At 40.3% G+C, this 17,000-nt stretch overlaps 1 protein-coding gene across 14 annotated transcripts in view; it reads right to left on the bottom strand.

Moving 5' to 3' along the window:
* Positions 1-2: 2 nt before the first annotated feature.
* Positions 3-17,000, bottom strand: part of LOC139629805 (supervillin-like) — a 48,556-nt gene continuing 31,558 nt past the window's right edge. For 8 of the 14 annotated variants that reach the window (XM_071492667.1, XM_071492669.1, XM_071492659.1 and 5 more), the window contains 23 exons: positions 16,479-16,541; positions 14,824-14,901; positions 14,122-14,269; positions 13,665-13,760; positions 13,361-13,441; positions 12,950-13,127; positions 12,649-12,821; positions 12,201-12,356; positions 11,785-11,921; positions 11,091-11,238; positions 10,788-10,933; positions 9,699-9,874; positions 9,460-9,607; positions 8,848-9,127; positions 8,043-8,194; positions 7,420-7,525; positions 7,098-7,305; positions 6,855-6,988; positions 6,150-6,305; positions 5,762-5,905; positions 5,101-5,222; positions 4,814-4,969; positions 3-1,786 (listed from right to left, as the gene is read on the bottom strand). In XM_071492667.1, coding sequence (XP_071348768.1) covers positions 1,700-1,786; positions 4,814-4,969; positions 5,101-5,222; positions 5,762-5,905; positions 6,150-6,305; positions 6,855-6,988; positions 7,098-7,305; positions 7,420-7,525; positions 8,043-8,194; positions 8,848-9,127; positions 9,460-9,607; positions 9,699-9,874; positions 10,788-10,933; positions 11,091-11,238; positions 11,785-11,921; positions 12,201-12,356; positions 12,649-12,821; positions 12,950-13,127; positions 13,361-13,441; positions 13,665-13,760; positions 14,122-14,269; positions 14,824-14,901; positions 16,479-16,541 — 3,273 coding nt within the window. In that variant the 3' untranslated portion in view covers positions 3-1,699. Of the gene's footprint in view, positions 3,422-4,044; positions 4,067-4,813; positions 4,970-5,100; positions 5,223-5,761; positions 5,906-6,149; positions 6,306-6,854; positions 6,989-7,097; positions 7,306-7,419; positions 7,526-8,042; positions 8,195-8,847; positions 9,128-9,459; positions 9,608-9,698; positions 9,875-10,787; positions 10,934-11,090; positions 11,239-11,784; positions 11,922-12,200; positions 12,357-12,648; positions 12,822-12,949; positions 13,128-13,360; positions 13,442-13,664; positions 13,761-14,121; positions 14,270-14,823; positions 14,902-16,478; positions 16,542-17,000 lie in introns of all 14 variants that reach the window. The other 6 variants (XM_071492662.1, XM_071492663.1, XM_071492658.1 and 3 more) reach the window with 6 other exon arrangements.

Below are 17,000 nucleotides of genomic sequence, written 5' to 3'. Positions count from 1 at the left end.
CCCCCCCCTGCGTCATGAACCAGTGTCTCTTGCTTCTGATTTACTCAGCTTGTATTTTTAAAGTTTTCCTGTGTCCCTTGTTCCAATGTTCCAGTATTTTGATTTTCTATTTTACTTTTGTTGAGTATCCTCAGTGTTTCCTTGTGTTTCTGTTTGTTTCCTGGGCCTGTTTTCCCCATCAAGTAAGACTTTTGAGTAAATCCTTTCTTTAATAAACCATCTTTTTTCCACCCACTCCCTTGGATTGTTTGCATTTGGGTCCTTAACACCATAAAACCCTGACGTTTACTTAAGTAAATGATCTGAACATTTCTTCTACCAATGCCAAAGTACACACAAGTCCTCATATATCATGTATGTAATGTAGATTGGTGACTCTGAATTAGTTTAAATGTTAGTGGTTGTCTGTCTATATTGGAAATACCTGTAACTCTAACCCTGTGGAATAAGACTTAATTTATCAATTATCAGATTTTTCTTATTAATTCAACATTCTTTTGAGGCAATCCACCAAACAACATGGAATAAATATGGTGACTTCTTTAATTGTTCTTGCTGATGGAATTTTTTAAAAATAAAATTAAAATTTGAAATAAGTTGAAATTTCAGAAAGTGGATATTATTTGTTGATTTAATTGATGAATACAAACATTTTACATTTTTGGTTTTGGCCCAAACACGCTTGACTCTGGGAAATTGTCAAGTGCATTTTTTCACTACTTCTAAATAGACAATGTCAGAAAATAATGGGCTTGTCTGCTGATAACTCTGAGATGGAGATAACTGGTAGTTTCAATCTTACAATTTTAATGCAGTGCTTTTAATGTGCATAGGCAGGAGACACAAAAGACACAGAGTCCTGGTTTGATTGGAGCATTATTGTGATTTAATTTACTATGTCTTATATCACAAAGAAAGTCTTTAAAAATGCAGACTAGAATTTCTGTATATAAACTGTACACAAAAAGCAAGGCACTATACATTCAGATTTATCAAGCCGCTGTTTCTCTTCTCATTAAAGTTGAACCTTTAAATTACAGCTCTTCTCTCTGCCACGAGGAGCTCAGTCAGTCAGAGTCACTTCAGCAGTTCAACACAGTCAAGCAACATGAGTTACCTACGTGGCCTGATAGCATCCAGACACTGTAGACAAAAAAGAAAAAAAAAAAAAACCCACAACTTTCCTCACAACATCTGACGTGACAGGATTTTCTTTACATAGATACAAAGTCACAAACGCATCTACACACACATTTACACAAATAAACATTACACGCACTTACAAACATTATATACAATCGCACACACATACATACACAACCATAGCATGGCACTCTGACACCAAGCGTCCTAGAGTTTTCTTTCGTAAGTCCATGAGCAGTGACTTTAGTGCTTGGAGGAGACTCCAAATACACACCAAGTATGAACCAAAGCAAGGTGTTTTTTTTCCTTCAGTTAAACCACTTGAGTTTAATTTTGTTATGTAATGACAAAGTTGAAGTAAAACATGACTATAAGCAAGGCGAGTGCATCTCCAGTCTCATCATTCGTGTAGGTTTTCTTCCGAGTCAGGACACTGTGAAATTTCTGTCCCCAGTGTCCTCACATGTTACCACGAAAACAAGTTCATGTGACATTTCCTGTATCTCCATCTCAACTGTTATCCACCTCACACGCCATCTTCACTTTAATAACCTCCTTAAAACAGTCCTTTGGCCTTCTTTAAATTCACTTGCTTCCACCCTGGCAGACGTTCATATTCCTCTCTCTTCATGTCCAAAGCTTTCTGGAACAGAAAAAACAGAGACACAAAGTTCATCAGGCTCTTGGGTTTAAATATATTGTTTTACAGGAAGGTATTGGTGCGAGGTTAATCATACCCTGAGGTGTATATTGGGTAAAAACTGAAAAAAAAAACAAAAAAAAAAAACAAAAATGCCCTTAAGCTTTTTAATACTAGGATTATACACTGATAAGCACAATATACTGAATGTAAGACAGAAAATTCTGCCTTGGATATTCATTTATTGCTTGCAAAAAGCTTAAATTCATTACATAAGAGTAAACAATCACCCTCAGAAAAACAACCAAGAAATCTACAAATGTTGTATAAAAGGACCCCAGTTTTTTTCAATTACTTTTCCAATATCTGCTTTGTAAGGGAATGGTACATTTTTAAGTTTGAGTTTAACTTTGACCTTGATTCTATCCAGGGCTGGGCGATAAAACAATCTCAGTAATTACTGAGAAGTGTAAAAATGATAATGTATCTGTTCAGTGTTTAGTTAAGGCCTCTGCACAATCACTGCACAATCACTCTATTAGGATTCAGCAGGAGGGTTATTTAGCTAGATATGGAGCATGCTTCCTGACGTGAGATTAAAGTAAAGACAAAGGGGGAACATTTACATATTGAATAAAATTTTAGTTGAATGTCATGTACATTTGGACTTCTCTAGTGCATTTACAGCTGTTATTTGACTGATTCTGTATTAATACACTCACTGATTGGTCGAAAAGTGGGCGATGGCAGGACACACTGTCGTCATATTTAGTGCTATGTGGGTGGACAAAAACCTCAGGAAACCTCTCTTACCATATAAGGATGGTTTAGTAGTTTCAGTGTTTTCATGCGTCCTTTTTGTGCTCCACAGACAGAGTGAGTCAGACTGGGGTGTAGCTGATGGTGAATCACAAGTGCATCTATTTATACTGAGAGAAAAGAGTCTCAGGTGAAAGAGGTGTGTGTGTGTGTGTGTGTGTGTGTGTGTGTGTGAAGAGGATAGTAGCAGCAGCAGAATAGTGTACGTACAGGTAGGTGGTGTAGTTGAAGGTGTTGCGTAAAGAGGGGAAGAGAGGAAGTAAGGCTGCACAATTAAACCTCCCAGTTGTTGTAACAGTATAAACTTGACAAAAGTCTTTAAACTCCTGAGCATACAATCTCAGTCATTCAGGTAAAGGAAATGTGTTTAAAAACATTTTGATCCCCTGGCCTAGGTTATATATTATATTATCAGAATCAGAATCAGGTTTATTGCCAAGTATGTTTTCACGTACAAGGAATTTTTTTCTGGTGATTGGTGCAGAGCGCACCAAAACACCGAGGCAGCCATCTGCGGCGCCATTTTTTTTTTTTTTTTCAGAATTTTTCAGGGTTGTATTGAAGCTCACTGCTGCCATGGAAAAAAATGATTAAATACAAGGATTGGAAAAAAGACAACATTTTGACTCACTAGGGCTCCAAGTAATGATAATTTTTATTATTATTTATCAACTTGACTATAAAATATTATCAAATAAGAAAAAAAAAAAATCTCGCCGAAAGTGACGTCTTCAATTTGTGTTTGTCCAACCAGCAGCCTGACGCCAAAGGGATTTGATTTAAATGATGAAAAAACAGCAAATCCTCACACTGGAGAAGCTGGAACCAGAGAACGTGCTTGATCAATGACTAAGACAATTTATTTATTGTCAAAGTAGCTGCCAGTTAATTTTGTGTCAAACAACAAATCAATTAACTAACTAATTGTTTCACTCTGTAAGACATTATATCAAACAATTTGGCTGTTAAGTATGACAAACAATGAAATATAAATTCCATAAATGTGCTGAAGACATTTTTATTCTATTTTTAAAACTGTACCCACCCACCCACCTATTTTTTTTTTTTTTTAATCATTTCTATTATTTCATTTATTTTTTCCCTTGCAGGAATGTCATCTAATTTGGGGTCATGTCTTTTTTTACATTCCTTATCTACGGTGAGCAGAAGTTGGAGCACTAAATTCTTTGTGACTGCAGCTGATATAAAGGACCTGACCAACTGTAACAGAGTAATCACAATTATCTTTTTAGATATAATTGTGCAGCCAAGCGCACAACTTTCCTCCTCAGCCAGCGCCACACCTCAGAGACAGCAGTGAAACAGGAGTGAATCAGAGTTTTTTTTTAAGTCCACAAAAGAAAGAAAAACACAGTGCTGACGTGCTTGAAAAGAAGAACAGGTCGCCAGTGTTGATGAATCACACAAATGGCTCTTCTTACCTGAATCCACCTACAACTTGCTCTGTAAAGTGAGAGTTAGATGGAGTTAGCAAGGATGATATGAATGAGGTGTAATGATTTAGAAGGAAAATCCACCTCTGAGTATTTTATACATAAACTATGATCAATCAAAACATAGGGCAGAAGTTATTTTTTGAATAACTGCTGTCATTTGCTTGTTTTTGACATTTTTTCATGTCAGTCGACCCATATTTCTGCCTCTGCCTTTTTGATGGACACTTCTGGTCTCAAGCATCTTTAGCATCTGGAAATATGATGATGTGACTTTACACTGTTGAGCTATGGTCACAAAACGCACCAGAAAAAAACTGGACACAAAGTTGCCCAATATATCACCAACAGACAAGGTTATACTGTTGTTAGCAACGTGTCAACCTGTCCTAAAATGTCATAGTGGAATTTTTCCTTTCAAAAGCAATAATGGAAAATAAAAGGTTGAAAAACTTTTTTATCCTTGAAACACAAATTTCTCCCACATCTCTCTGCTCTTCATTCTCTAATTTATACACAGTTAAAATCAATTATACTGTATATCTATGCAGATATTACATGACTGGTTAAAGTTACCAAAACATCATCTTCACTGTAACAAGGACTTATATCTATTGCCGTCCATTTCCAGAGAGTGAGACAGAAGCATGTGTTGTTTAATGACTTATTTGCCAGTATGTAATGCAAATGTAGTATTTCATAATGTCATAAAATTACAACTTAAAGGAGGAAAATGTCAGCTGTCAGGTTTACTGACCTCAAAGTCCTGGTCAGACAGGTAGATCTCCAGGCGGAGTGGGTCGACTCCCTCGGGGAGCGGCCGGGCCTGCAGCTGAGCCAGAGGGAAGGTGTTCTGACAGAGCCGGGCCAACACGTCCTCCACCAGGATGATCTGGTTACACACCTCCGCCTCCTGCAGCCAGAAGAGAAGATACAGCAAAAAGTCCTTTTGTAAAACAGTAGTGTGAGAAAAGTTAGGAGAGAAGTGAGACTGTGTGTGTGTGTGTGTGTGTGTGTGTGTGTGTGTGTGTGTGTGTTGCTGACCCTCTCAGTGATCTCAGCCACGTCCTCTCTGTGCTCCCAGCTGGGAAACATGTTGGTGAAGGTGAGCGGCTCCAGACCGGCGTGGATCAGATATGACTTCTGAGGCTTCTTATCGTTCTTCTCTGAAGGAGAAAATCAGCACAATAATTAACAAATAATTACTGCCATTTAATTTCAGCGTTAGAATTAGGGATTGCGCAGCGCTTTTCTCTTTAAAGGTTCTTAATTTATCCAGATGAGTGGGGACTGTGTGTGATCAAACTTAATCCCAGTTTAAGTTGCAGTAAATAAGAAATAGACTCGTTCAACTAAACAGCATTGGCACTTTTTCACCATCTTGTGCTTTTCTATCAGAATTGTGTCAAAATCAATATTTTTCCATTATTAACTTTCATTTAATTACTAATGACATCAGTTTTTATACTGTACTATGTTTAACCTGTAACCTGTGTAACCAGATTTTTGACTCTGAACCCACCCCTTCTTATCATGTACTGTACAAACTGAAAATCTGCAACTTCACACCTTTAAAACAAAGTGCATTCCTGAGCGTTCATCAGTGGCAAACCTTTATAATATCACTGTATATTTAAAATGTGTTAGTGCAGCTATCACCTGTCATTCACTGAAGCATTGCTTTATTGACTGTTACGTTCCTTACCTTTGCAATACTGCAGCACAGTCTCCATTGCACACTTCCTGTCTGCGTCCCAGCGGATACGAGCTGAGCCGGTGCTCTCACTGTCCTGAGGCCACCAGCCCTGCCACAGGTAAACCTCATGGAAGTTATCCACCAGGAACAACGCTGTGATGGGAGGGAGAAATGTCCTTTAACTGTTTCAATGCAGATTACACTATGTGCACAGCCTGTGTAAAGTTGTACGTCTGTAACCTGTAGATTAATTTGTAAATCTGTCAGCACTGGATTTATTTCATCAGTTTCTGCAGATGAATTTTCCCCACATGATCCACAAGGTCAGAGCACGACAGTGAGGATAGAAAACCCCAGTCATGCTGTGTGTGTGTCTGTGTTTGTGTCCATGTCTCACCAGGTTGTGGTACGTTGTACAAGTCCTCCTGCAGGAAAGGCAGTGAGCTGACCAGGTCCGGAGCTCTGGACAGGTGGAAGAACTCGGTCGCCACAAACTCTCCAGATGTGCTGCTCAGCTGGAAGAGCCGTGGGGTGAAGTTAAATTTACCGGGATCTGCGGAGAAAAACAGACACCAGCATTTAACGAGATAAATCATTCCACCAAGTTTAGTCAACATCCACATGACACTGTAGTACCTACTGTGGGTCTGCAGCTGTGCACTGCACCTCAGGACTCATCAGTTTTGTTGTTTTTGTACAATATTATCTCGAGGGAAAGTTTTTGTTGCACTATTTAATGCAACATAAACAATAATAGATTTGAGACGTTTGACTTTTATTGTTACATTTAAAGGAGAAGCTGCTGTAGTTTGTCCTTGGAAAAGAGAACTAGTGTTTTATAATTGTACATTTTCTACTGGCACCAGTATTGAGTCATAGTAGAGCACCTTCAAAAATTAAAATTTGACCTCAAGCTTTGTTTAGCTAGTTATAATAAAGTACCAAATTACTGTGTGGAGAAACTTGATTTTCTATCAAAAATAATTGCACTAGCTGTGTCTGCAGTGAGGCCTTACCTCTGTCTGAGAGACATGCGAGTAAATGAGAGTAAATCAATAAGTAAGTTCATGAAGAAAATAAAGAAGCACAGCGTTTCCTGTACCTTGCAGCATGCAGTCGTAAGCCTTCCTGTCCTTCCGGCCCAGAGCCTCCCAGAAGCCTGGAGGCTCCACTCCCTCATCACACTCATGGATGGTCACCTTGCTGCTGCTGTGGAGACCTGCTTCCAGAGGACACCTGGGACAAACAAGAGGGGAAAAGAATTCAAATCATCTGCAAGAACATGACACGTTTCTTGTGCCAAAACACCCACCAATGGCCAAATTTCCCTCCTTATAAAACTCACTGTTCCTTGATCTTGAGTGCGGCCGTGTTTCCCACACTGCGAGTGTGCAGCTGCGTCTTGCAGCCGTGCCACAGGTAGATGATGGCCTTGTTGATGTTGAGCAGGATCATGGAGGCTCTGGAGCGCAGGCTGCTGCAGTGGCACGCCACCTCCAGCAGGTGGCCCTCCACCGGCACCTCGCCTCTTACACAGTACAGACGCCAATCACCTGGGCACAGACCGGGCAGGTGAATATGATCATTAGAGCGAGTGAGAGTGGTGTTTTCTTTGCTTGTAAATTTTAAGCATTTCTGACGAGTAGAAAAAGAGTTGAAATGATTACTCTGGGTGTTCTCCTCCTCCTCCTCCCGTTTGCCAGCATGGACGATCATCCCTCCGTTGAAACACTGAAGGAAACATGGAGGCTCCTTCCCCTGCTGAACCTGAACCTGTAACACAGACACACACTGGTTGTAAAGGTTTAGACTCGTGCAAACAAAACACTACTTTACACAGTTATAATCTGGAGACCCTTTTGCTAGAAACCAATATCAGGAAACAAACAACATTCATTAATTTATGATGCTACAAAATCAGTATTGAAGATAAGTTGTTTTTCCTCACACTCAATCCTTAATACAAAGGTGTTATAGAGAGTCTCGTGTGCTAGAATCAACATCAAACGTCAGTCAAGTATCATTGTCTACATCTTCTTTTTACTGTAAAATATCTCAACACTTCTGTCCAATCCTGTGAGTTGAACAATTAAAAGAAACACAAGAAAAAAAAAAAACACATCATGGCAGATTATACTGCTACTGTGTGGATATCAGTGTGAGAAAAACTCCCTACAATTTCTAATGTTTTTACATTCGAAACCAATGAATCATCACTCTGTCACTACTTATGATTGCTCTATATTTAGTTTTTCGATCACAGACTGGAGAGAGGCCTCGTCTCTCCTACCTGTGCCCCTCTCTCTTCGTCCAGCTCCACCGTCATCAGCGCTGACGTTCCTTTCTCACTGACGGTGGAGTGTCTGCCCTGCCAGAAGAAATAGCAGCATTTCTCCTTCCCCGGTCCAGTGCTCCTCGCCTCAGGGTTCTGCCTACGACCAACTGGGACACAAATGCGCAACAAAGAATCAACAAACTCCTCTGAACTTTCAGTACTGTTAAAATAATAATGCTCTTGTTGGAACAAAGTCTGATTTTATCTCCCTATACAAACTGCAGAAACCTTGAGGCTTTTAAAAATGGTGCCTTTACTGGTATAACTGAATATACTGCTCTATCATTGACTTCTCTGTGTACTTTACACTATCTGAATACTCCAGATGCAGAAAATCTCATCCACCTGATATTCTGAGTGAATTTATTGGACTTTGTTTAAAGATTTAGTGCTGCCTTCTTTTAAATTTAATGCTTTGTTCCTCATATGAGTAAAACATTATTATTCAGTTTTACAAACTCTGAACAAAGTCCTTTGCACATTTTGCATGCTTCAAAATTGCACATTCAAACTGATGATAAAAAACTGATGGTTTTGAAGGTATAATTGTGTTTCCTTTGATTTTTTTTTTCACCTTATTTCAACTTGATTTGTCTCAGTGTCTGTTTTTGTCCATCTTTGTGGTTACTCTGTGGTTATCAACCAAAAGTTATCAAATATTTTAAGACTTTTAATACGACTTTGTTTTAATTTAAATGCAGCTGGTGTGATTTATTTTTTTTCACTAAAGGTGTTAGAGCGTAAATACACAGTGACTAACCTGAGGTGCTGACCATGTATTTCCACTTCACCACGTAGGCGTCTCCCTCGTGGAACTGGCCGATGCTCTGGCGTGGGAGGCGGCTGTAGTCGAACTCCAGAATGTGCCAGACATCCACAGAAACTGTGCTGATCTCCTGAGTTCTCATGTGGTCCTCAGTCTCCACCGGGCCATAACCACGGCCCACACTTACACCGTCCAAGACGGTGGCAATGGACGACTGGAGGACAGGTAGCATCAGAGTGGCGTCATACGGCCGACACTCTCGCCCCGGGGCCTCCTGGGCATGAGAACCAGATCACATAGAGGATTATGATAAAAGTAAATATTAGGAAGTAATTTTGAGAACAGCCAGCCAGAGTCAGCAGGCAGAATAAGTTTTTAATAGATTCATACTTCTCTATGATGCTGTGCACAGCAGCTACCCAGAGGCATATGCTCTTTTATTCTTGTGTCAGTCTCAGTATGAAACAAACTGTTCCTGGCCACATTGACTGAGACTGAGTGTGAGCCACAGTTTAATGAATAAGCAGATGGGAAGATAGAGAAAACATATGCAGAGGCTCTGCTGTGTGTGACCTGTGTGATTAATGTAATTATCTGGATTTGCACCTTCTGCTCAGGTACAAGCTCGCCGCCTTCCTTTGGTGTCAGCGGCTTCGCTTCAGTCCAATCCATGAACTTCTCCTTGAACAAGATGGTCTCGTTGTGCTCTGTCAGCCTGCCAAATATCGCCCAATCAGGACGGCCCTGGCCCTTCCTGTGGGGAGTTAAACACACACTTACTAAATTAATTCTGTTTAACACACAGTGTCCTAACACATGATAAAAGTGCATTTGTTTATTCTCACCTGGGGATGAGTGTGTTGCAGCCTCCGGGGTCCAGTGGGTTGATGTCACAGCAGGTGTAGTCAAAAGTCCCATTCCAGAGGTGTTTGGCGAGCTGGAAGGCCACCTTCCTCTGGGCCAGGGTCACCTCCTTACCGTGCCACACATACACCTCACTGCCAAAGTCAAACACCAACACCTGCAGCACACACAGCAAAAACAATGGGAAACCATGTCCAGTTAACTAACGTTGTACAAATGTTTTACCTTTAAAAGGTCACACAAGCTACTTGTGGGCAATGTTAATTCATACACAGGTTTCTTCTAGTCTTTAAAGCAAGACCCATCTACACAGTACTTCATGTTCATCATATGGAGTTTACAAACATAATTAAAATTTGCAGGAGTGTACATGAGAAACAAATAATAAAATACAAAAACACAAAATATAACCTGAAAAATTAGTCCAAAAAGGAAATTACATAAAAACCAAAACAAATCACTATATTCTATACAGCATTCAGATGTCGACAGTTTTGTACAGTGAGCATTTATATACAAAACAGACACTGTAACAGCAGTGGACTTCCTGGTCTAAGCCCCTGTCTCCTGAACCCATCTAATTTTTTGCAGCAGAAGCTGTGCACAGACGGATGTAGGAGGTTCTCGTCACGGCACCTGCTGTTGCTAAGCAACAAATTAAAACCAGCTCGAAGCACAGAGCTCCTCTGAAATGGCCTGAACTATTTTAATATTCAGAGGTTGGTACCTTAAACAAAAAATCCACCATCACATACTCTTTTATGAGACTCTTTGAGTGAATAATACTGAATGAATGATAATCAGTTTTAGTACTATGGCAAGTTGCTGCATTGCATTCTGGTCTAGTGGGGATACAGAAAAAGGAAGGAAAGCAGCTTCTTCTCTGACCAGTCAACGAGAGCTGAACAGTCCCAGTAAAAAGGCACCATTCTTGCTCACTTTATAGAAATTGATTAATTGAATCCAGCAGGCTCAAAAAAAAATGACAGCACATTGTTACTGCTGAAATATGAGACTCAAAAGAAGAATCAAAAGGATGTAAAGAGGCTTTGAAGGACAAACCCACTGACCTCTTTGGGTGCCAGCAGAGAGCTGCGAGGGACCTTCCCCCACTCATCATCATCAGGAACCAGTTTGTCATCCACCAGTCTGAAGATACAGTTGGTTTCCACGATGGCATTCTCAAACTGCTCATCATCCTCTGGTGGACCCGCAGCTATGGTACAATCAGAATATAATAAGCCATATAGCAATATCAATGTCTTATGTGGTCTGAAAGCACCCAGAGAAACAGTCAGTATTAACAGGGAGACCATTAAAATGTTCAGAAGGAATTCTGAGATCACAGGCTTCCAACTTTGCTTGTTTCTTACATTGGTAAGCCGTCTGTCCTCCTAGGATCGTCCAGAACTGCTGGATGTCTGGACCCTGTGGGTTGACCCCTTCTTCGATGGTCTGCACCTGGTTCGCCCTGCAGCCCATGTCCTTCTTCGTCTGGATGAATGTGGCCAGATCTATGGCCTGTAGACAGGAAACAAAAACCTGTTTTTCAGCCAGTGCTTTTATGTAAACAATAAAGAAATTAAACTTTTCTAGATTAATCCAGGGATACTGAAGTAACGTTTACAACATCCTGCTTCACATTTATACACAAAAAGTACAACTGACTCAGATACTGAGGACTGACCAAGGCTGCAGCGAGGAGACTTGACTGGCTGTTACTGAGCTTTTGTGCATAAAATCATGATAACATGAGTAAACAGCGCTGGATGAAGAGGCAGCATAGAAAAACAAATGTTTATTAAAAAGTGTCTGGACAGAGCTTCTTTTGGGAAAATGGAAGAGCTGCAGACTAGCCAGGAAGCATGTGTTTGATGGGGAGCACAGATGGGAATATGTGCCAGAGTATGTTTGTGTGTGTGCAGGGAATGTAAATGAGAGGCAGAATCCTCAATGAATCATCTTTGTTCAAATGCCAAAGTTACAGGAGTAGCCTCGATGCTTGACGTCACAAACAAGAATCAGTATAACAGGCACAGTCTGTCAGAGTACAGGTTCAGTGCTCACTTTAGCCTTCTCGATCACATTTGAGAACTCTCCTATCCAGACGAAGCAGTGCTCTGGAGTGACCAGCAGGAAACAGTCTCCACTGTTGAGTGATGATGCCCTCGGCTCCACTAATCTGGTCTGAACGTGACGACGCCCTGGAAGAAAATCTAATTATCAATCTGCACAGGGATATCAAGTCTGTTTGACAGAAACACACCCGAGACATCATATGAAGGCAGCACAGCAATTTTTTATTCTATGATTAGTTTCCTTCCACAACATGGATAACATCCATTTTCTACTTATCAGATATCAGTCTAATCCCAAATGCAAAGATAAAGGAGCCTCAAATGATAAAAAAGATGGATTTATGCACATAAAATACACATCACAACAATTTAGTGTAGCTCAGAACAATCAAGAATGGGTTTTACCTTTGATCTGCATCAGCATGAGGTTCTTAAACGGCACGGCGCTGTTGTTGGACGTCTGCTCTGAGATGTTGATGCTGCGCAGACTCACGCTGCTGAAGTTTTCTTTACTGGCCAGACCTGCCAGAGCAGCATCCGAGTACTCTGAGGTTTTAGTCACTGGAATGAGAGAGGACATGTTTTTACAAAAATACAGACCTACAGGGGGTAGAAAAAAAAATAACATCACAGCTTCATTAAACTTTAAAGTAACAATATCCCTACACTACTTCAATATGAGGCTCCAATTAGTGCTCTTTACAAAGTAAACAAAGGGGTGGAGATGGATGTAATTTGTAGACTGTAAACAACAATAATTTTTTTTAATTACAAAAATTATTGTATTTAGTGCTCTGTAGTACTGACTGTTTCTGTCTCATACATAAACACATGCCATCATCCTTCCACTCACTCTTCTCAGCTTTCATCCTCTTGCTCTCCAGCTGTGCCACATTCAGTCTCTGCTCAGTGTACTCGTGTCTGATGTCCTCCCTGGCTGCCAGCATCTTCAGGGGGTTTCTGGACGACTGGACGTTCCTGGACGGACGCACCGATCGCTTGTGCTGCACCATGGCTGAAGTTAACCTGGTGTGGGGGAAAAGCAGTAATGACAAGAGACAAGCTTTCCTGCCCTACATCTATCCAATGCATAGAGTCAAGTTTTGTCATATGCAGTCCTCCACTATAGCTATCATTAGCTTCCATTTTCTTACTTGGGACCCTGAGAACCGAAGATGGAGTCAAAGTCCTCACTGATCTCGATCCTGGTGGGCATGCGTGGAAACTCAGCAACGCGTCGGTAAAACTTGGAGAAGATTTCATCATCCAGCTTCATCACTTCCTTCACTGCCTTCTCAGTCACTGTTATGGTGGTTTCCTGCAGGCCGGCCACTGATCAACAGAGAAGAACGACAGAAAAACAAGATTAAGCCCTAATGCACTTAGAAATCAACACACACAAATGAAACAGCCCAATGATTGGAGCTTCATGCTCAGCAAACGCCTGACTGGATGAATAAAACTGTTACAGACTCTTAAGAGTCTACTACAGGTGAGGATGACAGAAAATATTGCTTAATAGAAATATCACGTGATGAGCTGAAAGTAAAGATGGACGGACGTACCTTTGCTATTCAGACGTCCCAAGAAGCTCTCCAACTTGTCCAGTTTCTTATCCGATTCCATGTCTGGCCGAGCCTCAATTTCTGGAAATGAATTTTTACTTTACAATTGTGTTTTTTTTTAGCTGGCTTCAACTATCTTTCTATAAGTATTGTGCAAATTATAAGCTTCAAAGGTAAAGTACTGTTCACTTAAAGCATTTTTAAATCCACTCAGGTGCAAACTGTTAAACTAGTAAAATCCTCTGACTGGGATTTGTTTAGCTGAGGTGGAAGTGGTGACACAGGACTCGCGGATCTTTCTCACCCTCTTGTGGCTTGCTGACAGCCGGCGTGCTGCTCTTGAGTTTGGTGGAGACTGGTGACAGGATGGGACTGATAACTGAGGAGGAGGCTGCCAGGCCTGCGGACACACAGCCGGGACAAAATATCTGACACTGTGGGGAGATAAACTCCGTTCTATACCAGTATATTTCATTTGTTATTATTAATACATTTAACATGGTATATTTCAATTTACAGTGGCAAATTCTCAACATCAAATTTTCAACATTTCACAGCCAAACCACTGAATCATTTGTTTGTGTCACTAAACTAATATTTAGAATAATATCATCGAAAGGGAATGGGGAACAATGTTGCCCACCGTCTAATTTACTATGAGAAAAAAGGTATATTTTTACAAATAAATCATACCCTGTGGCATTTTAAATGCTCTCCACCTCAGTGAGGATTGGTAGATTACATCTGGTTTGTTCACTGACCTTTCTTGACCATACGTGCAGCCACTGTGTACTGGGTGGAGTCATTGGCTGCCCCTTTGCCCTTTGTCTTCCAGGCATCCTCACGAGTCGTAATCATCTGTTTCCTCTCCTCAATGGTCATCTGAGCCTCGATCTCCTCTCCCATCTTCTGCACAGACACAAGGAAATCAGGCAAATTATCAAATTATCAGTGATTATTAAGTTAAAGTGCCAAGTCTTACCTGCAAAGCAATAAACTCTGCACAATGAGGCTGACTGTCAGCTTTCATTTCAGTCATGTTGAGGTTATTTAACAGGTGTAAGAGCTACAAGAAACCTAAAAGGAAATCACGGAGCCAAAGCTTCCAAACACCACTGCGTCGACTATATAACACTAAAAGATCTACATCACTTCTGACACGGCTTCGCCATAACTACATGTGACTCCTCTGCTCCCTCTAGAGCAATTACTCATGTAGTAACAGTATTAAACCAAGCAGATATAAAAAGATTTGATGCATTCAAGCGTGCTGGGTGCATGCTCTTCCTTGACTATGTAATCTTCTTTGATGGGTGTACACTGAATTGTACTCATGCTGTCGAAATCAAATCAATCTCAACCACTCAGAAAGCGACCTTCAAACAAGTGGCTGCAAACCAAGCAAGAAAGGTAAAACTCTGGTACATGCAGCCCATTGGAGCGTGTCAGGCGCATGTCCTTACCTGACTGTGATGGTCAATATACTGACACTTTTGGCCAAGTGAGATAGGAGGAGAAAAGGTGGAAGAGAAGACAGGTTCCTGGAGGATGTAGAGGTGGATGGATAAGTGGAAGAAAGGAAAGGAAAGGAGGAAATGGAAGGAAAAACAATGAACATGCAGAAGATGGAAGATAAGGGACAGATGCAAAGGAGAAGAAGTCTGGGACACTGGGAATGAAACTCGCTGTCCTTCATCTTCTAAATTTAATCCAACAGCTCTGTAAACAACAATTTGTGTACAATATATACGTGACTTTATCATTAATTTAAATATGTTTTTGGAACACACATGCACAACAAATACATTTGTTGCTGTATCTTCTAGAAACTAGAGAAGCGCTTCAAAAGAAAAAAATGCCTGCTTGAATCAAAACCATAATTAAAAACATGTAAACTTGTACTGTTAGTAATAAAGAAGCAAACTGCAAAAGCCATTCTCTCCCTGGTGCAGTGAAAACACAGTTTAAGGCTTAGAGGTGCATTAAGTAATAGATGGTCTTAAACGATTGTTTTTGAAATGATTTAAATGAGTTATTTACTTTATCTTCTTACACTGTTAAAAAAAACGCTCCAGACTGAATTCTCTGCTTTGAATTTAGAATCACATATTTTTACAATTACAACTAGTTCTTCTCTCTAGTTGACAAAATCTATAATCTATAATATGAAAAGCGTTCATGTCAAAATGTGCCTCCTGCTTCACTGAAAAGACCGTCCTCAGGTTTCAAGTTTCCACATCACACTTGATTAATGTGCATTTTGAGAACACAACTGGATCAATGTTTGCATGGACATGTCTTATGATCAGATTTACACTGAGCACAGACTTTAAAATAGTAAAAAACACTATTTTTAGAGTATTTATGTTAGAAAATGCTTGTCCGTCTTTTCTAATTTATTCATTATTTCATGACCCCTCAGATCTGAACTATAGTGTAAAAAAGCACTGACTCTGCAGGAGGCCTCTGTCTTTCACAATTGTACTTTCTTGTCTGCATACTTAGTTTTGGAAATTGCTCTTTTTAAACTTGAAGACTTCTCAAGCCAAGTTCTCAAGCCAAAAAAACAATTAAAAAATCAGGATTAATATGCTTGAAGACACTTCTCTTATGTATTAGTTCTTTTATGAAACTGTCATTTTTTCAGGCTATTACAGGATAATGATTTTTCTGCCACTAAAACAAGGCAATTACAGTTTATTTTGACTGTGAAAGTTTGTCTCAATCGTTCAGGTGCTACAAAGTCTGGAGTAACTTCAATCCAAACAACTGGACTAGAGTTTTAACTGGGCATGATTATCTGAGAGTGAAAATGACACTAATTTACATATGACAATTCTAATTTGAAGTAAATCGATTATTTAATGCTCCTTTAAGACAGAATCAGCAAAAGAGAAATAAAGCTTAGAAAAGTTCCAGCATCAGCCATTTTCCAGCTACCATCCTGCTGCTTCAGAGAGCAGTGTAACAGGCTGCGAGTGAGGAGCGGCCAGAAGATTCACAAGGAGCAAACAGCCTCACACAGCATCCAAACCAAACATAACTGTGATTGGACAACACAGGTCCCACACGAAGCTGATTGGTTTAGGGTTGGTGTTCGGCTGCCAACGGGTCTTACCCACAGCTGTTCAGACACAGACACAGACACAGCAGAGTAGTCTTGAACGACCACCCCTTCCTCCTGAGGGGTTAAAAACAGGGGAAGTACTTGGTCAGAGCAATAAGGGGGGGGGGGGGCAGCCATTGTTGCTTTAATGGGTTTAGGGGTGAGACTGCCTGGAGGATTACCATCCAGGATTTAAGCAGGCAGTTTTGCCCAACAGAATACTAATGTGAAGTAGATGAGCTGCAGGAAAAAAAAGACCTAATTCCTGAAATCAGACGTTCTTTGAGCTTATACATTTCATTGTAACTGCTAATTAAACTAATACCGATGTATATAGATTCCTCAGTCATTTCCTTCTGTCAAATATTCTTTCAAAGTCTTTATCTCTTGAGGTTAAGTGAAACTTATCCTGAAGCTTACCAGATCTGATCTTGTAAGAGAGAAAAAAAATATTCCCAATACCGTCCACTGCTAATTCTACAAGCAGATTGCCCCATATGGTTCTGTGTTTACAGTCTATGGGGGCTGGATGCT

The sequence above is a fragment of the Trachinotus anak genome, unplaced genomic scaffold (assembly GCF_046630095.1).
Source record: "Trachinotus anak isolate AG129_WGS33_773 ecotype Australia unplaced genomic scaffold, CSIRO_AGI_Tana_v1 ptg000012l, whole genome shotgun sequence".
Lineage (NCBI taxonomy): Eukaryota > Metazoa > Chordata > Actinopteri > Carangiformes > Carangidae > Trachinotus > Trachinotus anak.
Note: the sequence above shows the minus strand (reverse complement) of the source record. Positions and strands in the feature narration are given on the sequence as shown.